This window comes from Delphinus delphis, chromosome 9, assembly GCF_949987515.2.
Source record: "Delphinus delphis chromosome 9, mDelDel1.2, whole genome shotgun sequence".
Classification (NCBI taxonomy): domain Eukaryota; kingdom Metazoa; phylum Chordata; class Mammalia; order Artiodactyla; family Delphinidae; genus Delphinus; species Delphinus delphis.
In genome coordinates this window covers 61,418,133-61,445,940 of record NC_082691.1, presented here as the reverse complement: position 1 = coordinate 61,445,940, position 27,808 = coordinate 61,418,133, and the positions used below count along the sequence as shown (strand labels likewise).

General features: G+C 38.6%; 1 protein-coding gene across 3 annotated transcripts in view; it reads right to left on the bottom strand.

Moving 5' to 3' along the window:
- ZNRF2 (zinc and ring finger 2) overlaps window positions 1–25,401 on the bottom strand; it is a 114,043-nt gene extending 88,642 nt beyond the window's left edge. For all 3 annotated transcript variants that reach the window (XR_009520631.1, XR_009520632.1, XM_060020669.1), the window contains exon 1: window positions 24,792–25,401. Coding sequence is in view for 1 of the 3 variants with exons in the window: in XM_060020669.1 (XP_059876652.1) it covers window positions 24,792–25,239 (448 nt within the window). In the remaining 2 variants the exon portion in view is untranslated. The remainder of the gene's footprint in view (window positions 1–24,791) is intronic.
- Window positions 25,402–27,808: the final 2,407 nt, after the last annotated feature.

Here is a 27,808-nt window from a genome sequence, read left to right as displayed (position 1 = left end):
TCACCTGCAATGTGTCTTGCTACTACTTTCCCTTCTGCCAATCTGACAGGAATAAAGTGCTATCGCATTACTACTTTAGTTTGCATTTCCCTAGAAAGCAATCTGGCAAAATCTATTGCATTTAATAGGGAATGCTGTTCCAGGAATATAGTAGAATAGGTACTTAGGCTAACCCTAACACCCACAAAAAAATCAAAATCCAGGATATAAAAAAATCTTAAAGATTTTTTTAACAAGCTGGCAAAAAAGATACAAATTCCTAGGCCAGAATATGAGAGAAGGCTGAAAACCCATAACAGTACAGTGAACAGCAATAGGCTTTTGCCTTGAGTAGGATACCCTCGAATGGCTACAACTTCACTATTACAGTAAATTAAAAATAACCTTCCTCTCCTTACCACCATCTCCCAAGCAACTTCAAGGAAAATCCACTGAACCTTGACACTGGGTGGGGAGGAGATGGCAAAATCACCACTGAGAATTTAGAACCACAAATAGAACTCTTGCTGCATTTGCTGTCTGAATTCATAATTCCTGGGTGGTCTAAAAACCCTACATTGAAATTCTCACACTTTAACATGCATCAGAATCACCTAGATGGCCTATTTAAACAGATTGCTGCTGCCCCCCCTCCAACAGATAAATATATATATAAAATTGGTGTAATTTCCATGTTATTTTTGACCAACTGTCTATTATTATCAACTGCAATGTTTAATATCTAGAGCTTGATGGCAACATAAAATTTTTAATGAAATTTAAAGTATATTTAAAATATATTAAGTTTTATGTATAAGTACTATATAATATGCACATATGTGTACATAAATACATGAAGAGGAGTATGAAAAATTGATCAATGAAGACTCAAACATAAAAGTATGCTCCTCTGGGGTAAAATTCTGTGGGGGGAAATAAAATACAAATATGATTTCAAGGTGAAAAAGAAACAATGTAAAATATCCAGCAATTATAGACTAGATTGTTCATGGATGTTTTAAAGGATGCAAGCAAATCTCCAGACACTAGAGTATTTATATTTATATTCCATTGGATACATTTAGGAGTGATATTAATATTTTAAAACATCAATATTTTTAATATTCCTGAAATTACATCCCTGGCAACTATTTAAACATTATGATAAAAAAAGAATTAGATGCCAACTTAAAAACGTAAAAGGAGGTAGTTTAAAATTTTATTTGGGCATCAAAAAATGGGCAGAAGACCTAAATAGACATTTCTCCAAAGAAGACATATAAATGGTCAATAGGCACATGAAATGATGCACATCACTAATTATTAAAGAAATGCAAATCAAAAATACAATGAGGTACCACCTCACACCAGTCAGAATGGCCTTAATTAAAAAAGTCTACAGATAATGCTGGAGAGGGTGTGGAGAAAAAGGAACCTCCCTACACTGTTGGTGGGAATGTAAATTGGTGCGGCCACTATGGAAAACAGTATGAAGGGTCCTTAAAAAACTAAAAATAGAGTTACCATAGGATCCAGCTACCCCACTCCTGGGTATATATCCAGAAAAAACTCCAACTTGAAAAGACAGATGCACCCCAATGTTCACAGCAGCACTATTTACAATAGCCAAGTCATGGAAGCAACCTAAATGTCCATCAACAGATGACTGGGTAAAGAAGATATGGTATATATACACAAGGGAATATTACTCAGCTATAAAAAAGAATGAAATAATACGATTTGCAGCAACATAGATGGACCTAGAGATTAGCATACTAAGTGAAGTCAGACAAATATATATCACTTACACGTGGAATCTAAAATATGATACAAATGAACTTATTTAAAAAACAGAAACAGACTCACAGACACAGAAAATAAATTTTGGTTACCAAAGGGGAAAGGCGGGAGGAGGGATAAATTAGGAGTTCGGGATTAGCAGATACAAACTACTATATATAAAATAGATAAACAACAAGCTCCTACTGTACAGACAGGGAACTATATCCAATATCTTGTAGTAAACGATGATGGAAAAGAATCTGAAAAAGAATATATACATATATATATATGTACACATATATATATACATATATATAACTGAATCACTTTGCTGTACTAACACAACATTGGAAATCAACTATACTTCAATTTTTATTTATTTTTATTTTTTTGCAGTAGGCGGGCCTCTCACTGTTGTGGCCTCTCCCGTTTCGGAGCATAGGCTCCAGATGCGCAGGCTCAGTGGCCATGGCTCACGGGCCCAGCCGCTCCACGGCATGTGGGATCTTACCGGACTGGGGCACGAACTCGTGTCCCCTGCATCTGCAGGCGGACTCTCAACCACTGCGCCACCAGGGAAGCCCCTATACTTCAATTTTAAAAAAATTATTTGGGGGATAAAAAAGCAAAAAGTTTTAAAGATCACTGCCCCAAAGTACTTGTGAACATGTGCAGCAGGAATCATGAATAAAAATGTTCACAGCAGCATTGTTTATAATAATGCAAAATGAGAAACACCACCAATTCCATCAACAATAAAAATGGATAAATTGTGGTATATTCATTCAACGAATACAATGTATCAATGAAGATGAATAAGCTACAGCTACAAACAGTAACATGGATGAAATGTACAAATAATGTCATATATTTAGAACGAATCCTATACTATTCACAACCAAGCCTATTATTTGAGGATGCTTATGGTTTAGAGATGCATAACTGAGTGGTGAAGCTATAAAGAAAGATAAGGGGACTTCCCTGGTGGCACAGTGGTTAAGAATCTGCCTGCCAATACAGGGAACATGGATTCAAGCCTTGGTCCGGGAAGATCCCACATGCCATGCAGCAACTAAGCCCGTGTACCACAACTACTGAGCCTGTGAACCTAGAGCCCGTGCTCTCCCAACGAGAAGCCACCGCAATGAAGAGGAGCCCTCGCTCAACACAACTAAAGAAAGCCTGCATGCAGCAACGAAGACCCGATGCAGCCAAAAATAAATTAATTAAAAGAAAAAGTAAACACCTTAAAAAAAAAAGGTAATGAAAATATTTGTTTTTCTCAGAAGCAAGGATAATACAATAGAAGGGCACAGAGGGAGATTCTAAAAAACACCCATTCTATTTCTTAGAATGGGTGATGGTACAAAAGGATTCACTTTATTAGTCTTTAAAGATGTATATATGTTTTATATACTTTTCTATATGTAAAATATATTGCATAATAAAAATTATTTTTAAAAATTACCCTTTGATCCAGCAATCTCCACCTGGTAATTTATCCTAGGGATAACATCAGTATACAAAGAACATATGCACAATAATTTTTATTTGTTTGTAGTAGTAAAAAAATTGACCGTCAATAAAAACAGCTTAATAGTTTGTCCAACATCCCTACTATGGAATATCTTGCAGTCATTAAAAAGAATCTGAAGTATATTCCTTGAGGAATTTTCAAAATGTTTTAAGTGAAAAGAGCAAGATGCAGACAAGTATTCATAATACAATCCACTTTTATAATACAATCCGCTTTTATAAAACCACCACAAAATCCCTATATATGTGTATATATTATTATATCCATGCATAGCACAAAGGTTCAGAAGATAAACACCAGATTAGTTTATCTGGCAGGTAAAGGTGTGGGGGATAAAAAGAAAAAGAAAACAAACTAACTGGTGTGCACATATATACATGAATAAAGAGATGTACCAACTAGTGTACCAAAGTGTCAGTGGTGTTTATCTTAGTGGATTTTCAGGTAATTTTTATTTTCTTTGTTATACTTTTATGTGTTGTTTCAAGATTTTAACAATAGAATTCAAGATTTATAAATAGCATACATTACTTTACAGTCAGGAAACACTAAAGTAGATATCATTTGGGACAAAGTATTTCTAAGCTCTAGAATAAGTAATATTCCAACTGGTAACATCTATACAGAAACAGCCGTGGATGGTCAGTTTATAAAGCGGAGAATAAGTCACATACTGCACTAGGGAAGCTTTTTTCAAGGTGTATGCTACCATCGGTGCCTCCCATGTGGTAATGTGCATACAAATCACCTGGGCATTTTTAAAATGCAGATTCTGTTTCAGTATGTCTGGGATGGGGCCGATATTCTGCATTTCTAATAAGCTCCCGAATGTAATGCCATTGGTCCACAGACCATACTTTGATTAGCAAGGTGCTGAGCACTTGGAATGTGAGCACTAGGTGGTGAGTACTAGGCACTTTTGCAAATATTACATCATTCAATCCTTACTACAACTTTCTGAGGTACATTTAATCATTTCCATCTACAGATGGCTAAACTGAAGCTCACATAGTATCAGAAGAATACTGATGATAGAAAGGAAATAATGCCCTTTGGGTAATGTAGTTAATGAAACACCCTTTGAGGGCTCTTTCCATGCTAAACACAACTATTTCCGATTTTTTGATACCTTCTTTGATCAGGAAAACACTAGCATCATAATCTAACATAAAAGTTCTACAAGTTTACATCTCAAGGCAAAATGGGATTGCAAATCACCTAACAACGAGAATACTAGGTGTGATTCTCGGACCAGCAGCATCAGCAGCACCTCGAAACTCATTAGAAACACAAATTCTCAGACCCCATTGCAAACTTACTGAATCAAAAACTCTGGGGGTGGGGGTGAGTCTCATGCCCACTAAAGTTTGAGAGCCACAGAACATCAATAAAGGACTAATGAAAAAAAGAGTCAAATGACTGAACTAATTTGGGAAATACTGAATTAAAATGAGTTAACCAGATTTTTTTAACCGCAGAACTTTGTTATAAAACATGCTTGGGGGGCTTCCCTGGTGGCCAAGTGGTTAAGAATCCGCCTGCCAATGCAGGGGACATGGGTTCAAACCCTGGTCTGGGAAGATCCCACATTCCACAGAGCAACTAAGCCCGTGCGTCACAACTACTGAGCCTGCGCTCTAGAGCCCACGAGCCACAACTACTGAGCGCATGCGCCACAACTACTGAAGCCTGCACGCCTAGAGCCCGTGCTCCGCAACAAGAAAAGCCCCGGCAATGAGAAGCCCGCGCACCGCAACGAAGAGTAGCCCCTGCTCGCCACGACTAGAGAAAGCAAACGCGCAGCAATGACGACACAATGCAGCCAAAAAAAACCTCCAAAACTTGCTTAGCTACAGGACTGTCTCTTCCAGGAGAATCTTATGGGACCAGTGTTTAATAGGATTAAACTCTCAATGATACTGTCCCAAAGCAGATTTTGCTCCATGGGGCCTGAGGGCTAAAGGCACACACCTGAAGTCAGATAAACTGAAGTATGAAAATGAGCTCTGAAAGTATGAGTAATGGTAGTACAGGAGTAGTAATAGTAAGAATAGCAATGATGATGATACTACTACCAATACTACTACCAGTTCTTTTCTGTTTATAAAAGGTATACAGGTATTACTATAAGAAAACATATGACAAAACCTAAGAAGAAAATATAATAGCAGTATTCCTACCAGCCAGATAACCAATATTTAGTATATGGATATTACCTTCTGGTCTTTTTTCCTTATGGACACAGATATACATGAATTTGGTAACAAAATTACCAAAACAAAACCCATACTACTTTACACTTATTTTCACAGTGTTATATTTTTGTTTCCAAACAATCTGTCCACTAGACTTCTTGAGGACAAAGTTGTTTTCACCTTTGCATTCTCAGTACCAGAAAGCCTACCAAGCCTATTGCAGCTGGTACTGAATATTTTTCGACTGAGTGAATAAGAAACAAAGAAAAATCAGATGCACAGACTGTGTATGATAATGAGAACAGTTTGAGTTTCCTCCATACTCAATTTTAAAGCCAGCTAACATACAAAAGAATATCTAAGTGCTGTGCTTTGGCTTATAAAAGTCCACTGTCACATTTTCATATATAGTGTAAGAAATACTTTTTTTCTAGTCCTTGCCACTTTATAAAACTACTTTCTTAAAAAAAAACCCTTAAGACATTAAGTATGTGGATACATAGCAAAAGCAAGAATAACGTCTATGGAGTGATAGACAATTTGGTCCCCAACGGACCTCAACTTTCTGTGGCGGAAGCTTGTCAGATTTCTCAAATTCCTCCAGAGCTCTTGACTCTCCGACAGAGGAAGATTGCTTTCAGAACACCAAGGAATAATGCTGACAGAACTAGTTCACCACCCCCTCTGAAAAAAGTGAAACCACCTCCTTCTCTGAACGAGCAACAACATGCCCCTTTCTATCATTAGGACTCTCTTTAGTGAACTAACCTACAAGAGGATACTCCTCTAGGCTGTTGTCCTAATCATTTGTTCTTATACAGCAAATTTAATTACCTTTTTGGAGTTTGTAATAATGGGAACTGTCTGCACTAGTATATTCAAATCCAAGACATGGACATAATTGTAATTGTTTTTATAAGCCTCATTATTCTTTAGTCTATCCTGGAAATTGAAGCCCAAGAGAATGAAAGATGAAGGTCATAAAACAAGTTTTTTGACCTCAAAGTAGAACTTTTCTCACCATAACCAATGACCCTTCCAAAAATATTTAATATATAAAAAGAGAATGCAGCTAAGCATGCCCCAGATTGCTTTTAGGAATTTTAGTCAGGCCCTTTTACTAGCTTTTTAAGAATACTCTTCTCCATAGGTACTAAAGGAATCCCTAGGCTGAGGTTCTGCCATCCTAATCACCTTTCTCAATCCATGTAGCTTAACACATGCATCATATAAAAAATGAGCAGATCCTCCTGTTCTCATCCTTGGTGAATACGGAATCCATATTCAAGACTTGGTACATCTGTCTCATTGTCACAACAGCCATAAGAACTCCTTTTTCTGGTTCTTCTTGCATAAGACTGGAATTTCTACAATCTAGCTGTTATTTTAGATTACAGTTAAGTTGCACACAAAACTTAGTATGATCTTTGACTCATTTATACTTCCTGGACTCATATATGAAAATGAAATACATACACAGAAAGAAAAGTATGTGTCTAGCCATTGTCTACTTAATTTTTAAAAGATTTAGACTAAACCAAAAACATAATAAATTCCCAACTCCTGCATCTTTGTTCAACCACTTCCCTATATTCCTTGGACAAGTTAAATTTCTCCCATGCTTAGAAATACTGATCCTAAAAAAACAAAGTTTCCTGAACTTTGTCCTTTTCCTGAGAATTGACAATTTGCAAATAAATTAACCACTATATCCCACTTTGATATAGTGTATACCATCTAAAACATTTAGTATCATTCAAAAACTTTGCCAATGGACAAAGTATAAGGATAAATAAATTTAAGCATTAATTTTAAAATTGTTTCTCTTTGAGATATTTATACACTTAAGTATTCTATTATAAATCTATCATTAGTTAAACACTTTGGGTGTTCTTAGGCTTAGTGTCCACACATTACGGTGTTACTGTACAGTATCTGATTAGGGAAGGAGTAGCGTGAAAGGGATAGAGAAAACGTGAGTGGCAAGACAGAATTTTATTAACCTTTACAATGTCTCCCATTTTTAACTTACTTTACAATTACCCCAAACCCTCAACATGAAAAAGTACGTGTTATATGACTCCATTTATATGAAGTTAAAGTACAGGCAAAACTAATCTATGATGATAGAAATAGGTAGTACTAATCAGCCTCTTGGAAGTAGTGTGGAAATGACTGAGAAGGAGCATAAGAGAACTTTTGGGGATGAAAAGAGTGTTCCCTACTTTGATAGTGTGTTGGTTACACAGTGTATTGTCAAAATATTTGTCAAAACTCTTCAAATGCACACTTAGGATCTGTGCATTCCAACATATGCAAAATTTAAAAAAAGGGGGAAAAGTAGTTGCTTCCTTTCCACAAAGAGGTCAGTTCCCAACAATAATAAAATTAGAGAAGGCTCAGGGAAAAAAAAAGGAGAAAAAAGACAGAAAAGAACATGGCAATTACCCAGCTTGACGAAAACAGGGTCCATGTTACAATTACTACTATCAGCACCGAGTATATAACAGAAGCTCAATAATTTGTTTTACACATAAAATTTCAAGTATTATAATAATAGAACTATATAAAAACATCAGAGAGCTTTACAAAAAAAGTCAAGAATTTAATCAGAGATGAAAAAAATTCACAGACCAATGGTTCTTAAATCAATTTAGGATGACAGACCCCTTTGAGAATCTGATGAAATCTATGGATTATTCCTACTGAAAAATGAACATAAACCACAAAATTTTGTATGTAATTTCAAAAGCTTTATGGGCCATCTGAAGTTTATCCATGAAATACTCTGGGACCTACTGACTGTAAGCAAAGAATCTCTGTAACTAGACAATTTCAATATTTAATTTAATATGAATAAAAATTGTTCAATAGACTACAACAGATGATCACTGCATTTTTTTCTTTTGTTCGTAGGTTTTTAAAATTTTACCAGCTCACTCATTTTTATTGTTTCACAGAAGATTTCAAAAATACTCATTTAACCATCTTTTAGATAAAGAATTCTTTATAACTTTCTTTTAGGTACAATAGCTATCTCAAAGTACTTTCTTTACAGTTCTAACTCAATCATTGTTCTTTCTCTCCTATTGGTAACATATTATATAACTAAAAATACTGCATTTTCCTTAAACAATAAGGATATTCAAGACTTATCATAGTGTGGCAGGCAGAATAATGGCCCTCCAAAGATGTCTACAGCCTTATCTCTGGAACCGTGCTAGGTTACATGGCAAAGTAGAATTAAGGTTGCAGATGGAATAAAGGTTGCTAATTATGTTCTTAAAATAGGGAGATTATTCTAGATTATCTAGCTAGGCCTAACTTAATCACAAGGGTCCTTAAAATGTGGAAGAGTGACGCAGAAGAGTCAAAACCAGGGAGCTGGCAGTATGAGAAAGACTTGGCCCAATGTTGCTCACTTTGAAGGTGGAGGAAGGGGTCATAAGCCAAAAAATGAAGGTGGTCTCTAGAAGCCAGAAAAGGCAAGTAACAGGTTCTCCCTTAGAACCTCCAGAATCAACCTGCTAACACTTTGCTTTGAGCCCCGTGAGACCTATTGTGTACCTCTGACCTCCATAACTATAAGATAATAAATGTGTGGTTTTAAGTCACCATGCAGTCCCTGGTGGTCCAGTGACTAAGACTCCACGCTCCCAATGCAAGGGGCCTGGGTTCAATCCCGGTCAGGGAGCTAAATCCCACATACAGCAACTAAAGATCCCACAGGCTGCAACTAAGACCCAACGCGGCCAAATAAATAAATATTAAGTCACCATGCTTACGGTAACTTGTTACAGCATCCATAGGAAAATAACACACATGGTGAAATGAAAAAAAGCACTGAACTGATTCAGAGTCATTATGAACTAACTAATAACTTTTAAGTCATTATACCACTTAAAAGCCAAATTTCTTAACATCTCAGAGCTTCAGTCTTCTCATTTATAAACGGAGGAAATTATGTTCTCTGACTCTTGCAAAGTGTTACTCAAAGATATAGAGTACGTAAATATGCTTTTATAAACTATAAAATATCTACAGATATGATAGCAAAATTATACAAGATCAATATGAACATGATAACATTCATGCTATCATATTAAAATATATTCAATACATACACAACTAAGAGTTCTAGAAACAAAGCTTGATTAATATTTATTGGGGCTATTTATAATATGTGTTTTTCAAAGTTTTGTGCCAAAAAAAATCAGCATTTAAACTTCTAAAATATCTTTTCAGTGGTAAAGTTTTAAATAGGAAGAACTAAGTCTTCTACTACATACTTCTATATTCCATAAAGAACATACCACATAGCAATTTATAAAGATGCTATACATATAATAAATTATAATAGAGAAATTAATATTTATAGAATTATGTCACTTGGAGTTATGGACATTTCTAAATCATCTTTAATAAAACAGAAGAGGGATGATGTGGATAAATACCATCCACAGAATTTTTAAGAATTAGTGATTACTTTCGGACTTCTCCCATCATACTGCCACAATATTCTCCTCTTCTTCTTACTCTTAATTACTCTTTAAAGGAGTTCAAGTGTTCCAAAAAATGGGAAAGAGACAGCCAAGGGCCCATATAATTTAAATCTCTATTAAATTAGACCCAATATATCTAAGATATTTAAAAATCCCCCAAAAATCTTGCCATTAATAAAGACCCTTTCTTCATTTATAGGAAGCAGTAGACTTTTAAGTACCATTTTAATAATTTAAATTCATAACCCTGCACCATTAGAATTGACACAATAAATCTAATTCATAAAAATTTAATCTTAGAAGTCAACAGCCTGGGAGGAAATATTTAAAACATATAAACAGCCAAAGACTAATCTGTAGAATATATAGTAAACTACAAATCAATATAAAATAGATGAACAACCCAACAGAAAAATGGGCAGTCACTGAGTAGGCAAGTCAAAAAATATACATGGCTAGTAATAAACACATGGAAAAATGCTCATTTTCACCAGCAATCAGGAAATGCAAATCAAAATTTTTCAAGTGAAATGGAAGAAAAAATAATAACATCTAACACCAGCAGAGCTATAGAAAATTTAGTACTGTCATACACTGGTGCAGAATATATTACTAATGCCTTTGAGGGGGGTTTCAATATCTATTAATAATTTTCAACCAGAAAATTCTACTTCTGGGAATCTGTTGTATAATAAAGAACCTGTCCGGTCTTGGTTCCTGGGTTCCTAACACAGAGCTTCTAAAACCCTTGGAATTTTCCCAGTGATAAGAGTGTTTTCATTATTCATTAGCCCCTTGGATGGCACCTGACTTTATGCTAATGAGATTATTCAGAATGGAGTTAATCATCAGAAAGACCAACCACTAGAGAAAAGGGATGGGGGCTTTGAGCCAGGTCAATCTCTGCAGAGGAGAAATGCAGGTGGCCTAGGGACCCCCAAAGAGTGCCTGACATCTGAAGCGAGGGCAGTCTTCTCAGGTCAGTGCCCTTAAACCTGTTGAGTCTGACACTAACTCCAGCTGGTTGGTGTCATTGTAGTATCCACCTGAGAAAAATCTGTACATATGTACATATTCATAAAGATGTTTATCCCAACACCGGAAAAGTATAAACATCCTAAATGCTTACCAATAGAAGAATGGTTAAATAAGCTACGGTTCGTGCATATTACGGAACAGTAAGTAGGTAGCAGTTAAAAAAAAAAGTTACATTTCCATGTTCTCCCACATAAAAACCTCTTAAACACATTAAAGAGAAAAAAGCAGGGTTTACAAGAATATAGTATGACCACATATTGTTATTCTTAACAATAACAGCCTCCCTTGCAAAATCATATACAAAACTGGTTTTCTCTGTACTTGTAAGTGAATCTGTCAAAAACGTTAGGAAGTATACATACAAAAAATGATAACAGTGACATTTGGGGGGAGAATGAGATCACCAGAGGAGGACTGAAAGGGACTTACATTTCATCTGAACTGTCTAAATTTCATAGAAATGGATTCATATTTCTTCTGCAATTAAAAAAGAGAACTTGCAGTTAATGGCTAAGACTCTGCACTCCCAACGCAGGGGGCCCGGGTTCGATCCCTGGTCAGGGAATTAGATCCCGCATGCTGCAACTAAGAGTTAGCATGCCACACTAAGAGTTTGCATGCGGCAATTAAAGAACACACATGCCGCAACTAAAAAGATGCCACGTGCTGCAATTAAGACCCAGCGCAGCCAAATAAATAAATAAATATTGGTTTTAAAAAAGGATGACTGCCTGAACATGTTTACCAGCCTCTGTTCAGTCCAAACATCCTAACTAAAATCATTATAAATGTATTTTTTAAGGGAATAAGCCTGTAAAAGGATGGAGTAAATAAATTAAAAAAAAAAAAAGCAATGCCATCCATTAGACTATAGAAAGAAAATAAATGAGTGGTAACTTTCACCACAGAACCAGGAAAGCAGAGTAGCAACCTAATCTACACCAAGCACGAGAATTTGCAGGCAGGCAGAAGAGGACAAAAAAGAGTAAGATTCACTGCAAGTCCATGTAAGAAGCAGTGAGAGCCCCCCAGTTGTCCTCCCTGACTTCAAACAACAGGTTTGAAGAGGGAAGTTTCTGGACTTGGGGACAACAGGAATAGCTAAAGGCAGAGGTACCTACTGATACTGAATATGAAGATTAAATGAAGTACCATATTGAGCATTAAGTCTCCCAACTTTCTTCTCAATCTGCTCCTAGAACACTGGTATAAAAAAGAATGTCGGGCTTCCCTGGTGGCGCAGCGGTTGAGAGTCCGCCTGCCGATGCAGGGGACGTGGGTTCGTGCCCCGGTCCGGGAGGGTCCCGCATGCCACGGAGCGGGCTGGGCCCGTGGGCCATGGCCTCTGAGCCTGCGCATCCGGAGCCTGTGCTCCGCGACGCGAGAGGCCACAGCAGTGAGAGGCCCGCGTACCACAAAAAAAAAAAAAAAATGTCCTCCAGCTGAGAAAAGAGAAAAGCCATTTTGGAAAATATGACCAGCCAAGAGAAAAGACAGTAATTTACTATTCCTCAGAAAATGGCTCAGATAGATGACCTTACCTGCAGAGAGAGCTTCCAATCAGCTTTTCAGTGCCTTAAAGAATGAGTAACCAGCCAAAGACGATCAAACATTCGAAGAAAGAACCTAATGAATGACTGAAGCTAAACAAAGGGAAAATGCAACTGGCAAGAAACTGATCAAGAAGGAAAAAAAAAAAAGCATATGCATACACACGTACACAAAAACACATTTTAATATTCTTAGAAAAAGATACTGTACCCACAAAACAAAAATGGAATGTATGAAAAAATTCATTATAAAAAGAAAGCTTTTGGAAAGTAAAAAAGATTACAGAAACAAAAATTCACTAAAAGGTTAGAAATAAAGTTGGGGAAAATAATCCCCCCAAAAAGAGATTGAAAGAGATATTTTTTTTAAAAAAGAGAGAAAAGATAAAGCAAAAGATCACTCTAGGGCTTCCCTGGTGGCACAGTGGTTGAGAATCCGCCTGCCAATTCAGGGGACACGGGTTTGATCCCTGGTCCGGGAAGATCCCACATGCCACTGAGCAACTAAGCCTGTGCACCACAACTACTGAGCCTGCACGCCACAACTACTGAGCCTGCGCTCTAGAGCCTGTGAGGCACAACTACTGAGCCCACGTGCCTAGAGCCCATGCTCTGCAACGAGAAGCCACCGCGATGAGAAGTCCGTGCACCGCAACGAAGACCCAACACAGCCACAAATAAATTTATTTTTTTAAAAAAAAAGATCACTCTAAGTGTCCAACACTGAAATAATGAGAAAGGAAATTGGAAGAAGACATAATCACAGAAATAATTTTCTAAAAACTACCCAAAATGAAAGAGTTAGCAGATTGAAAGGGCCTGCCAGTATGCAGTGCAATGGATGAACACAGACATATCTTAAGGTATACAATAATGAAATTTTATAACCCTAGGGCTAAAGAAGATCCGAAATGCTTGGGGTGGGGGGTAGGGGGAGATGTTTCACACAAAGGATCAAAAACCAGAATGACATGGGTGTGCTCAACAGCAACACCAGAAGCCAGAAAACAACAGAGCAAATTTAAAACATTAAAATTCTGAGGAAAAATAATTTCCAACCTAGAATTCTATATCAAGTCAAACTGTCAATCAAGAGTGAGGGCAGAAATAAAATATTTTCTTTCAGACACTGAAGTCTTAATGTCTTTTACTTTACACACATTCTTTCTCAGTAAGACACAGAAGAGTGTTTTCTACTAAAAACAGTGTAATACATGAAGAAAGAAAAGACATGAGACCAAGGAACTAGGAGATTTAACCTGAGAGAAAAATGAAACTCCCAGAATGATAATGAACAGAGACCTCCCCCAATAACTAATTCAGAATGCGGTTGGTCAGAAGGCCCCAGAAGAGATTTAACAAGAACATGAAATTCACAGAATACATAGCTTATGAACAAATGTAAATATACAACTGAGGGAGGGTTTGGCGACTACATGCAAAACTAAACAAAAATTTTTTTTAAGTTGTACAGGAAAAGAAAAGCAGCCAACTGTGAACAGGATGCTGAATTAGTAGAAGTTAATTACTAAGATACAGAATAAGTAACATTTAAAATACAACAAATGCAGGTAGTTCATCTAACTTGATTCACATCTGCAAATAACTAAGGAAATTATCTACCCTACACACTTCTTATGAGACGCAAATGAGTTAGTGCTTGTGAAATCACTTTCCAAATCCATAAATTAATACATAAAAGTAACAGTATTAGTTCTATGTTTAAAAAGACACTAAAAGTGGTCTATAATATTAAATATTCTTCATTTACATTTTTTCTTAAGGAAACTAATGACATCCCTCCGAAGAACTCTTTAAGTGGCAAGATGGTGGAAAGAGTGAAACATGGGAGTTACTAAGGAACTGAGATTTCAAGGTGACCAGATGTACTTTTTGAAGACATGTTATAATAGACGGGAAATTTGAAAAATTCCAAATCAAGACCTTAGAGATCTCAGACCAGAGCATGTCAAAAGACCAGCAAAGCAGTATATTCCTTTATCAAATGCCATGTCAACCAGGTTGCCTGAGATGCAGTAAATCATACAACATAAAAATGCTAAGTTCCTCAGATACTTCCCTGGAGAAGTAGCATACACTTAACAAAAGGACTGACCTGCCTTAACTTCTCACCAACCATCTCCCCCAACCATCTCCAACCACCCACAAAACATATTCAGACTGATTAAGAATGTTTTGTAGCACAGTCAAATGGTTATGAAAAAAAGAGCTATTATTAAGCACAGCATAATTTTATTTCTAAGACAACTTTATGATTGTCCCCATTTGTATAGTCCACATTATACCTATTTTCTTTGGCTCAAAAATTCAGTTTACACATACCTACTTTACACAAATAAAAACATAACACTTCTCTCTGGAGAAATAAGTTTTTATATATGATGTAAATAAACAATAATTTTGGTGATCATTAGCCTTGTTATCAAATACAAAATGTATCTTTAGAACACTGAATATTTACGAAGTTTTTACCATCTGACTAACACAGTAAATGCACTGTAAAACTTAATTCAGACATTCAGGGGAGATTCGTGGAAACAGAGACATATAGAAAAGTTAAAACTAAAATTTTGGATTTTTTTTTTACAAAATCTGAGAAGTTGAGAAGAGTAAAGGACATGGTCTTCCTGAAGAGGGTGAGAATGAGAAGAGGGATGTGAGTCTTGAATGTCTTCATTTTTGATGGAGGTTCAAATGTTAGTTTAAAATAATGATATACCTTATACAGATTACTTTAAGCCTCACAATACCACAAAACAAGATTTTTATCCTGATTTTAGAGATGAAAAAACTAAGGTAAGGAGGGATTAAATAACTTGCTTAAGGTCACACAGTATGGATGGACTTAATCCAGGCAGCCTGACTTGAAAACCCAAACTCTTCCCCATAATAACAGAATACCACCTGCACATACAGAGAGAGCATTCCATCTCCTACACTTCGGTGACTGATTTATGGATAGGCACAGAACTCAAATCAGAGTCCTTCTGCTGGAGCTGGAGGGAAATATACCCTTCAGGCCACTCAGATAACATATGGATGGAAGTAAGGGTGAGCCTTCAGGCCATCAGCTTAAAGAAGGCCTAATAATCAATACAAGAGGATAAAACTAGGTAACAAGTAAAAGGAAACCAGGGTGTGGATGTGCACGCACACACACAGAATTGCTCAATTTCAGCTCCACGGACCCTGGTTCCCGAACTTGTTCCTTTGATTCTGTGGGCTATTTTAGGATCCTTTCTAATAATTTGAGACAATATACTGTTTTTCCATTTAATGCTATTTTGCATTGTATATCTATCATGTGCAGTTGAAAAAGTCTTCAGAGTCTCTGACTACAATGTAATATTCCTAGTTAATACTAGAGCCGTGCAGCATTGGTGATATAGTGGTGTGCACAGCTGCCTTCCTAGTTGACACCAGAAATAACAAAAGGGTAGCAAGAACAACAACAGTAAATTTACCACCTAAAAATTTACCACAGCTACACTTTAAAATAACTCCCAGGTTAAAGAAAAAAATCTAAATGTAGTTAATATAATTATTCCTCAACAGAGCTGACTTAAAATGAAAAAAGTATACTTAATGACAATGAAAATACTAAATGTCTAAAGCTGTGGGAAGTAACTGTATGTATTGAAGAGTAATCATAGCCTTAAATGCTTTTATTATTTAAAAAAAAGAAAAATAAATGAACTAAGAAGCTAAGAGAAAATAAAATTAACTACAAAATGAGAAAGAAACTAAAAGATAAAACACTAATGAAATAAAAATCAATAATAAAAATAGTAACATTTATTGTTCAAACCAAGACCTGGCTCTTTCAAACAAATTACATGTAACAACCCACTATATATATATATATATATATATACACACACACACACACACACACACACACACACACACACACACACACCACACACAGATATATATATGGTTTCTTTGTTCTTTTTCTCAGCTCACATGTATACAAATAGGATAAATTAATGAACTATCACGGACTACTCACAATTCAAGCAAAAATTAGGAATTTATTAAATTCCTAATGGTCAAAATTTACTAAATTCAAATGATGCAATGTACTTACTCTTTTTTTTGATATACTAAATTTCTTTATTGTAAAAATAAAAAAGAGAGAGAGAGAGAGGGAGCACACACACACACTGAATAAAATAATGGTTCTGACGGCTATTACTCGAAATGCACCTACCAATATGCACTTGTTAAGTACCAAAAACCTCATTTGAGTTTTCATGGGAAGAAAAAAAAAATGATATGGATAGTCCTAAAAATTATACCTTGCTTGAAGAAGCTGCCCCTTCTAAAGGGCAGTTTCAGCAATAAAGATCAAATGCCTTGAACAAATGCATATCTTTGGTTCTAACGATTCCTTGTCTCTGATAAATTTCTAAGAACTGGAGAAATATAACAATTTGCATGCCAGGATTTTGACAGCAATAGTACGTTTAACAGTACCACCAAACTGCAAACTAACTGCAGTTGACCACTGAACAACACAAGTTTGAACTGTGGGAGTCAAATTATCCATGGACTTTCCTCAATATAGTAAATACTGCAGTACACCATCTGCAGTTGGTTGACCCCCCACACCTAACCGTGGATGTGGAGGAATGGCGATTTCAGAGGGGGGTACAAATGAAAATGGACTGCCCAGAGCACCTGTACCCTTAACCCACACGTTGTTCAAGGGTTGGCTAATCCTTCACTCCTCTGCATCTAATCCAGTTGGTTCCATCTTCAAAGAATCGGATATCTAGAGTCTGGCAACTCTTCACCAACGCCAGTGCCGCCACCCTGTCCAAGCCATTGTTATCTCTTGCCAAGAGTTTTTGCATCTTTGCTCGACTCTTGGTCTCTAGGGTCTACTCCCACACAGCGGCCAGAGCAATCCTTTAAGAGCCTAAGTCAGGTTACGTCAATCTTCTCAAAAAAACTCTCTAATGCTTCCCCATCTCTAAAACAAAACTCTAAAAACCAGGTCAATGGTTATGAGGCATTTCATGAGACTGCCCCACCCCACTCCTCTCATCTTCTACCACCCTCTGCACTCCAACTACACTGGTTTCATAGCTGTCCCCAGAACACATCAGGAACATTCATTACAATCACACCTTTGTACCTTTCTAGTTACTGTTCTTCTGCCTGGGTTTGCTTCTCCCCTAGAGATCCTTCATGGCTTACTCCCTAAGTCTCTGCTTGAATGTCACCTTATCAGAGAGGTTATCCCTAAAACCCTATTTAAAATAGGGACAAATCTCCACCCCACAATCTCCATCTACCTTTCCACTCCATTTTCTCCATCACATTCTACGCCCTCTGACACACTATATATCTTACTTGTTTGTTTACTGTCTCCCCCAAGCAGAATATAAGGCTCATGAAAGCACGGAGCTTTCTTCACTTCTAAATCCTCAGGACAGTGCAAGGCAAAGTAGGTCTTCATTAAATATTTATTGAATGAATTCTGGAGTAGCAGGCAGTCATTAAAAATAATGCTGTAAAAAAAAATGATAGAAGAAACTGATGAAGTAGAAAGAGCATTTTATCAAGGAATATGTAACCCATGGATCAAAGAAGAAATCACAAGGGAAATTAGAAAATATTTTTAACTGAATGTTAACAAAACACTTCAAAATTTGTGGCATTCAGCTAAAGCCAATTCTTGGAGGGAAATCTGTAGTTTTAAAATCTTTTATTAGAACATCAGTAAGGTTTAAAATCAAAAGAATATACAAGAATGACTTTACAATTTTCTATCTAAGACATATATATGGAAAAAACAGACATCAGCAATTTATTCTGGTTATTTCTCATGGTAATATTACAAATGATTTGCAATTGCTTATATGTGCCTTTCTGTATTTTCCACATTTTAGTTTTGTCTAATGAACACATTTTTTTAATAAAAAACATTTTAAACCACTTCTTTTCCTTGTGCTTTAATTGTAATCGCTGGCCTCCTACTCTGCCTGTATCTTAAAATTCTTGCTCCCCGGTGTTCCATGCTTGCTCCTCAATTTACATCCATCCCTCAGTATCCTACCCACTGTTCAGCTTCACTTATGATCTGCAAACTGACCATTTCTCAATTTTTTGTAATGTCCTAAATTAGAGACTTACAGTTCCAATTGTTTAAAAGATGCTTCTAGATGGAAATCCTCAAAATTTAACAAGCCTAAAAGGACTCATTATCATTTCCTAAAACTTGTTCTTTTCTTTATTTTTAATATTGGTTAATGACAACACTACACACCCCCGTTCTCAATTCTATCAGTTGTATATTAGAAATCTCAAATCCTCTTCCTCACCTATGCCATGATTTCAATTTAGGCATCTTCCACCAATTATATTCTAATAGAGTCCTAGCTTAGCTTCCTGCTACCACTCTCCCACTCCTAACAAGCAATTTAATCATCATCAGGGCAATTGTATACAGCTTTGAAGGCTGCCATCATATAAACTATGATTGTAATGGTGCCCCTGGCCTGATCATGATACCACCCTGCTTTAAAACTCAGTTAAGTAAAACAAACTTGTAGCACTGTAAAATCCTTCAACAACTGGTTCAAGGCTATTCTTCTAGCTTCATGTTCTCATCTATCATTCCTCTTTGCACTCTACAATCCAGACACACAACTTTTCAACATTCTGTATCAAAGCCAAGGCTTTTGTGGATTCTTCTTTAGTCTGTACTGTCCTCCCTGCAGAAAACTTCTAAATCCTTCAAAACACAGTTCAAATGTTATCTTCCTCTGTGAGGTATTCTTAGACTGCTCTAGTATTGATACCTCAACAAAGTATTTTGTTAACAGTCCTACTTATTATAGCACCTGTTACAAGTGTATAATCATCTCAAATTCAACTGAGAGCTGAGCAAGAACAGCCAGAAGCCCCATGTTTGTACCCCTGACAACTACAATGCCCAGCCCCTAGGAGGGGCTCGATTCATGTTTACTTAAACAACCCTTAGCACCTACAATATTACAACTTCTTCAAAGTAAATAAATAATGAGTTCAAAAATATGGTTAGAACAATTGTATGTTTAGCTGGTCAACCTAAGTCTATAATCAGTGTGGCCACACGTGATCCCTGCCTCCTGATATTTACACCTTTCTGTCATTCCCTCCCCCTTGAGTATGAGCAGGACCTGTGACTTGTTTATAACCAATGGAATGCAGCAAAGGCAATGGGCTGTGTGTGATTACATGTACATATTTACATAAGACTGTAGCACCAGCCCATCTTGCTAGTCTCTCCTTTGCTGGCTTTGAAGAAGCAAGTTGGCAAGAGCTTAACAACCATGATGAAATGAACTCTGCCAGCAACCTGAGGGAGGGAGCTTGAAAGCAGACCCTTCCCCAGCCCAGACTCTAGATAAACAACCCAGTCCTGGCCAATACCTTGATTGCAGTCTTGCCGAGGACCCAAACTAAGCTGCACCCAGACTCCTAACCCATGGAAACTGTGAGATCATAAAGATGTGTTGCTTTAGGCAGCTAAATTTGTAGTAATTTAATAAGCAGCATAGAAAACTATCCGCAACTGAATACCATCAAACCTAAGGTATTTCTGAACACTTTTTTTCATACAAAGGGCATGTTTGCCCCAATTTCTAAACACTTAAATAAACGTAGAACAAATTTAATTCATTAATAACACCAGTCAAGTACATACATGCAAAATTAAAACATTTAGGAGGTACTGTGCTACAAAAAGCAGTTCCTATACTTCTTTTTTAACTCATTTGCTAAAATACCCGGTTGTACATATACCCAGTATATACAGTAAGTATAACATTAAGGCAATTCTTACAAAAACAAGATAAATAATAAACTGAAAAAAACTGGTATCTAATTAGTGGTATTGGCAACCAGAAAATAAATAAGAACCTACTTACTTGTTACCAGGCAAAGCAATCAAATTGGAGGCAGACGGAGGACTTGCTGTAGACACTACCTGTGAGTAAAACAACAGAGCTCTTTCTGGCTACGTGGACAGCAAGGCATCAAAAGTACTTAAGTCAGGCAGCTCTCATATCAGATAATGCCCAGTGCAACACAAACCACTCCTCCCTCTGGCACACCTTCCACCTTGCAGTCAAGAAAACTCAAAATACTCCCAAAGCAAAGACTTCCACGGCAGAGTCCACACCTTAGCATAACAAAGCATACAACACAAGGTATCTCCCTAGAGTGTTTAAAGATTCTGTGAGATTACAAGTGAGAAACATTAACCATCAGAGTTCCTGTGGGCTGCTTTTTTGTGTGTGGGGCGGGGGGAGGGTGACGGGATAGTGGTTAGAAGAGTCATTTTTCTTAAGAAGAAGCAGACATTTCTCTTCTACCACCCCATAAAAGCCTTCAATTGAATAAAAGAACATTCAGGAATAGAAAGTAGATTAATCACAATATCCCCAGTTCAAACATTTTAGCACTATATACTAGTAAGAAGTAGTAACTGAGTACAATTCAATACAGTTAATTAATGGAGATAATCTAACACCTGAAAACCCACATCCATCTTGAAGATTAAGAGAAATAAGTCTGCCAAAAGTACAAATTTTATTTAACATATTGTTTTAAGTGATAACCTAAACTCCTTCAATAAAAGGAAGCATGTTTCCTAAGTAACAGGAGGCACCTGAATTACAATCAGACGACTGAAATACTCATAGGCACAACACGCCCAAAGAAACTCAAGCCAATCAATTAGGAGGAGGCCAAAAGCAACCCAGTACCATCAGTAAATTGTCTAGATTAATTCATTTCACCTTTTTACTTCCAAACTCATGGATGTACGAGAAGCCCACATGGTTTCTCTAGAAATGAACTCCATTGACTGGTACAATTTTATAGTCCAATTTACCTCTGCCATCCTTGCTGGATCATTAAACACTATTTTACCACGCATATAATTGATTTTATGAACATTTAGCAACTTGATAGTGGAAAAAATGTAGACACACAATAGAGCCAAAGAAATCCTCTCTAAGATACCACCAAGTCTTTTAAATATTAGACTATTCCCTTAAAGACCTGTTTTAGAACAAACGTGATAAAGAAAAGGCTTTTGTTCACTGTAATAGTATTAAACTCAGCACTCTGAAAAGAATAACAAAAAGAAGAAAAACCTACTTGACCTAAAAACTCCTACATGTTTTATAATCATATTCTGATATACAATAATTCAGTCCTAAGAAGTTCTAGGAAATCTCTGTAAACTGAAATATGTGAATTAAGCACCTCTCTTCTGGTTCTCTAGAGGGAACTAAATAAGAGCGAATATAGCCAAAATACACGTCCCAAAGAGAGAAAAACATAAACCAACACAGAAAACCTCATTTAATTTGGTAATTCATTATGACGGAACTAGTAACAATTCAACTTGTCAGACTTCTAAATTTTTTTTTAGAAAGTGGTATTGTTTAGGTTTTCCTTTTCTATAAATTACATGACACCCTCTAAAGAAAGATAATTTTGAATCTTATTAGCACCATATTTCCCTATTAGGAGACAGTAACAATACAAACCTCAATTAAAATAAGTTTTATAAACTTACAGAAATAACTTCCCACTAATTTAGAAATATCCCTTTTCTCAATTTTCAGATGGAGTTACTTTATAATGCCCAAACATCTGTACAACTTGTAACTGAATAAACACATCAACTCTATAATAGATAACTAAAAAATTAACTCAACACGGAGTATAATAAAGCCTAGGTTTTAAAATAATAAGATTCATCACCTGGTTCCCTAAATCTCAGAATGATGACAAACATGCTTCTATTAAGTTTCCCTAATGAGCCCATCCACTGAAATACAGGTAAAAATCTCATTAAAGCAAATGCTGCTGGAAAGGTGCTTTTTCACCTAAGTGTATTCCATCTTCCGGTCTTAACTAGGATTTAAGGTACGCACTTTGATCTGTTCCCATCATTTAATAAGAAAAAGTAATTTGTGATCCTCTTCCAAACTTTCTCAACTGGGGTTCCTCATCTGAATTACCAAACACAAGATTATGTGAATGACTGTTTTCTTAAATTTCCTAAGAAAGATATATAACTAGAAACATTCTAAATGCACAGGAGAAAAAAATTAATTAATTGCATACAATAGATGCCTTAAGACATTAGGGCTCCATTCTCTAGAGACTTGGTTAAGAAAGGCTGCCACAGTTCTCAGTGTCACTGTGCTTCCACCAGGCCCCAGTCATCCTAACCCCCAAAATACTAAAAGGACTAAGTGCACAAATCTAGGAATTTAGATAAGAAAAAAGATAAACGCTTTACTTCTCCAACTTTCAGCAACTAGGTCTTCTTCATTTGCTCTTACTATGAATTAATAGCACAGGTGTCAACTATTTGCCCCTGCTCTGAATGAAACATATTTAAGAAAATAAACCCATACAAATATACTCTTTGTTAAAAGAAATTATCAGCGCTATAAAAAAAACTGAATTAAGACACTCCATCAGTATACCAAAGAAACAAAAACTACTAATTTAACAAACCCTTTCTTATTCCCCCTTCTTTACCAAGCTTCTAAATATACATAACTGCTAAATGCAAATTTTAATCTTAAAAAGATAATCATTTTTTAAAAACCAGCTTATTAGCCTTTATTCTTGCACTAATCTTCCATTCTCAAGAAACTGTCTTTTGTTATTCTTCGATGTGGTGACTACAGTACCTTCAGCTGTGTTAATTATGAATCACAAATCACAGTATGGTCAGCACTAATTCTTTTTCTCAAAAACAAAAATTTTTTTTAAGGGCTAATCTTAGGAAAAGTCAATATTTTTAGTTACACAGCAGAAATCACTTTAATAACAATTAATTAAAGTAAGGTGACTAGAGAGTTGTTCTACATTTTGAATATACAAACCAGTATTAAGAAGATGGAAAAAACTAGACATGTCATTCCCATTTTTAATTTATGCAAAGGGGAATGCTGATAGTACAGAACAGAGCAGTTAAATTACATTATTGAATATTCCACTTTACCAACCACCTACTCAAATTTCTCACATTTATAAGCACATGAGTAAAAGGGGTACAGAAATGGAAATGATGGTGTTTTCACTATTCATCTGTGCTCAACTGTGAATGCAGATAATATGATGCATAACGCAATGATATGGAAACGTTTATCTTCTATAGTCTGCATCTCTAGCCAGAGTTAACTTCTACTTCTTTTCATGAACTGGGAAGCGAGGGTGTCTTAATTCATTTATCATTAACCGTTTTGACAAAAAGTTCATAAGCATAAAACATAACTGAAAAGGTAGAATTTGTTTTCCTCAGATCAGGGGCACCCTTACCCCTCTGTTTCTACATAAACACATATCGTTTAACTACTAAAATTTCCATTTTTCAGTGTCTTTCCCTGAACTCTAGTGAACATGGCTTTTCAAAAGCACCTAGGGCTTTTACTGCATCTTGCAGGCAGAGTTATGATAATTAATCTCCTTAAGAAACTGTTTTCAATTTTTTAATGCTCTGTCCAAATTAAGCAGGACTCATATTAACCATTATCTAAAGTAGCAGTTTACTGGGGTTTAAAAATATACATTTCATTAACACATTCATCCAATTAAAGTGTACGCAACAGGTGGGACTATTTACACAGATATAAGAATTACAGTTTTATATATTAACAGTCACTCCAAAGACGATAACTCCCTTCTTCTTCAAATACTCATCTGTTCATTTCAGACTCTGACTTTTGGCCTTTAAAAACTGCTCACCACTCGAGTCACCAGATAGAACTACATTTAGCAACGGGTCTTCTCCTGACTTCCTGCTACTAAAACCCACAAGCACCAGGGCTGTTGCGTCGGTTTGTTTTAAAAACACTATTTGCTCCCTTCACCTCCGGGGGGCAAACAAGGTCCTTCTGGACTAAGGAGCCGCGAAGAGGTGAGGGTGCACTTTGTGTTAAAAACAAACAAACACAAGGGTCGCGCGGCAGCGGCGCTGCAGGGGTTAAGAGGCGATCTCTCTCTCTCTCTCTCTCTCCCCCCCCCCCAAGAGGGGTGACCCGGCCCGGCAGAGCGGCGAACCCCCGGCGCCCAAGCTGAAGGAGAAAAGGAGAAGGGTAAAAATAAGCGCAGCCGCGGCCCACGTGCCGCCCGCGGGAGCCAAGGAGGGAAGGGGCCATACCTCCAAACATGTGCGGCGAGAGGTGAGCTGGTAAGGAGCCGATCACCAGGCGTGGGCCGCCGGGACCCCCGCCCGCCGGCCGGTCCCTGCCGCCGCCGCCGCCGTCCTCGGGGCTGCTGTGAACCGAGTCCTGGGAGCCGTACGGGCCGCTGCTGCTGTTGGGGATGCTGAAGGTGGACTGCGCCGCGCGGGCCCCCGCCGCCACGGTCCCCACGGCCCCGCCTAGGGAGCGGCTGCGTGGGGCCGCCGAGGCCGCCGCGGCGCCACCGGAGGCGCTGGGCTGGTGCGCGCCGGACACCTGAGCCGGAAACCTCCCGGCGGCCGCGGCTCGCGCCCCGCCGCCCGCAGTCCCGTTGGCCCCTCCGCTGCTGCTGGAAGGTAAATCCGAGCCCGAGTACGCGCGGGTGCGGCCGTTAGCAGCGGCCGGGCCGCTCTGCTTGGCGCCCATGTCCGCCCTGTCCCGGGCCGGGCCCGCGCGCAGCGCCCGGAGCGCCGGGAGGTGGGGAGCGAGCGCGTGAGCGAGAGGGCAGGGTCGAGGCGCCGAGGCCGGCGCAGACAGAAGCCCGCACGTCCAGGGCCGCAGCCCGGCGCCCCGAAGGGCGGTCTGCGCCCGGCGCGCTCTTCTCGGGGTTGGCGGGCGAGACCTGCTGCCTGACGGGGCGCGGGAGACGAGGAGAGACGGAGAGGAAGGAGGTCCCGGCTCCCGTGGGCGCCGCTCGCTGGCTCCAGCGGGAGGGGCGGCTCAGGTGGCTGCGCGGCTGCCGCTGCTTTCGGTTCTAGTGCGCCGCGACGGGCCGCTGCCGCTCTCTGCCGCCGCCGCGCTCTGCGCCGAGAGCCTCGGCACCGCCTCCTCCCGGGCGGCCGCCGCTACCGCCGCCATCCTCCTGCTCCCACGGCGGCTCGCGGGTGAGTGGGAGGCGCCCGCCCAGACTCAGCCAAGGCCACCTTCCCTCCTCCCCCAGCCACCCAGCTGTTATTAACGGAGAAGGAGGAAAACCGGGTGGCGCGTGAGGGGAGGACGCCGGAGGGGAGGGAGGAGCGGCGCGTGCTTCCCGGCAACCGTCACCGCGCTCCCCCGGTGAAGGAGGGGCGGGGGTGGGGGGGGAGGTGGGACACGAAGGTAGGGGTGCCCAGAAGGGGAGGAGGTTCAGCGGCCCTCTCACCGGAAGGCGGAGAAACTGCGCTGCTCCGGGATGCGCCAGGGCCGGAGTGTTTGGGTCGCGCGCGGTGACCCCGCCCCCTGGCGCCGCCCAGCGGATTGGCTCCCGCCAGCCTGGCCCCGCCTCCCCCAGCCGCGGCCTTCCCGCTTCGGCCTTGTCTCGCCTAGGTGCCTTGGTGTGGTAGGTGCTGCCACCCGCGGAATCGGTGATGGACAGGTCGCTGGCCCCGCCCTCTCATGCAGGGCGCGCGCCCTCTCCAGCGCAGGGCCTACGCCGATTGGAGGGACTGAGCCCCTCGGAGCGCCAACCAGAAGGCGGCCCCTCCTGCCGCACGTGGCCCTCGGACGCCGGACCTGACCGTGGGTCTACTTCAGCTTTTTCCAGCTGGGGCTGGGAATGGCTTGGTCCTGCGTCCCGAGTCATTTAGTTTGGGTGGGTGTCAACTTCCTCCTTGGTGTTACTCCGAGTGTGTCGTTTAAATAAAACAGAAGCTCACCAATGCTGATAATAAAAGACTGAAAACAAAAGAAAGAACAGAGGAGGCATAAGCCAACTTGATCTGAATTAGATCTATCCCATTTAAACACTCTGAGTGTGGAGAAAGCACAGAGTTGATAGAACTAAGGAAACTCCAGCCTGATCTTCAGTTGTAGGGCAAAAACTGTGGCACAGAGAAAGCACCCGATTCAGGAGACCTGGGGTCTAGGTCTGGGACCAAAACTAAGTTACGTGTAATAAGCAAATTATTTCACCTTTTTGAACTTTAGTTTCCTTACCTGGGATCTTGGTATCAAATCTCGAGGGTACCTGCTGTTTTAAAATCCTGTAATTTCTCTAAAATGGCAATTAATAAAATTCTCACTCCATTCATAACTGTAATGTGGTGTCTTGGTAGCAAAGCATGGTCTGGATACCCAGTGGACAGCCTGCTCTGACCCTCCCATTTTTAAAATGCCTAAAAGTGTCCTCTGTATGAAAATAATTGCAACGGGTGTTTTTTGTACAAAGTGCAGACGTAAATACTTTGTCGTTTTTCCATATTTGTAATGAGTCATTTATGTAATCATTTTTATCAAGCTTTGTAATGATTTTTATCACTCTTTGAGGTATGAGAATCAAGTTTTTAAACAGAAGTGAAGGATATATGTATAGATATTGATGTATTGTGTGTGTGTGTGTGTGTGTGTGTATATGTATACACACACAAAGCTACTCAATTCAAATCTAACATTCTTTCATCTTGGGTATGAGCTTACTGAAACCAACGTTTACTTGGTAAGCAAAGAAAAGTTTGAAATGCCAAAGTGTTACCAGAATGACAAGCTCTCATTTAAGAAGGCATCTAGTGATTTGATCCGATTTAACTTTTATTGAATGAGGCCTTGGGTGCAGAACTGTGGTTCAGCAGGAATTTGTCACCAATATGGCAAGAACTTACTGTTAATAGAGAAAAGTAATAAACTATGATTTTTAAAAAGGAGTAAAAGACTTTTGCAAGTCTCTGAGGAGCTAACAACTGATAAAGAGTTTCATACTCATCATTATATACTCTATCATGTATAAAATTTTATACATCATTTATACATTATGCATTTTAAAAGTTTAGATAACTATAATATGGAATAAACCCCATTTATTAGTTAAAACTATTCAATGGAAATCTTTAACTCTGTGACTCTTACTCATATCCAGATTTAGTTATACTTTGCTTCATCACATCCAAACCTATATTTTTAAGTGATTTTTACCCAGACATTAATTACACCTGAAAAGCACTCAACATTTATTCATTTATTCCTACCTAGGAAAAAAATCCCCTTATAGTGCCAGGTTTCCAGCATTCACACCACTCACAAC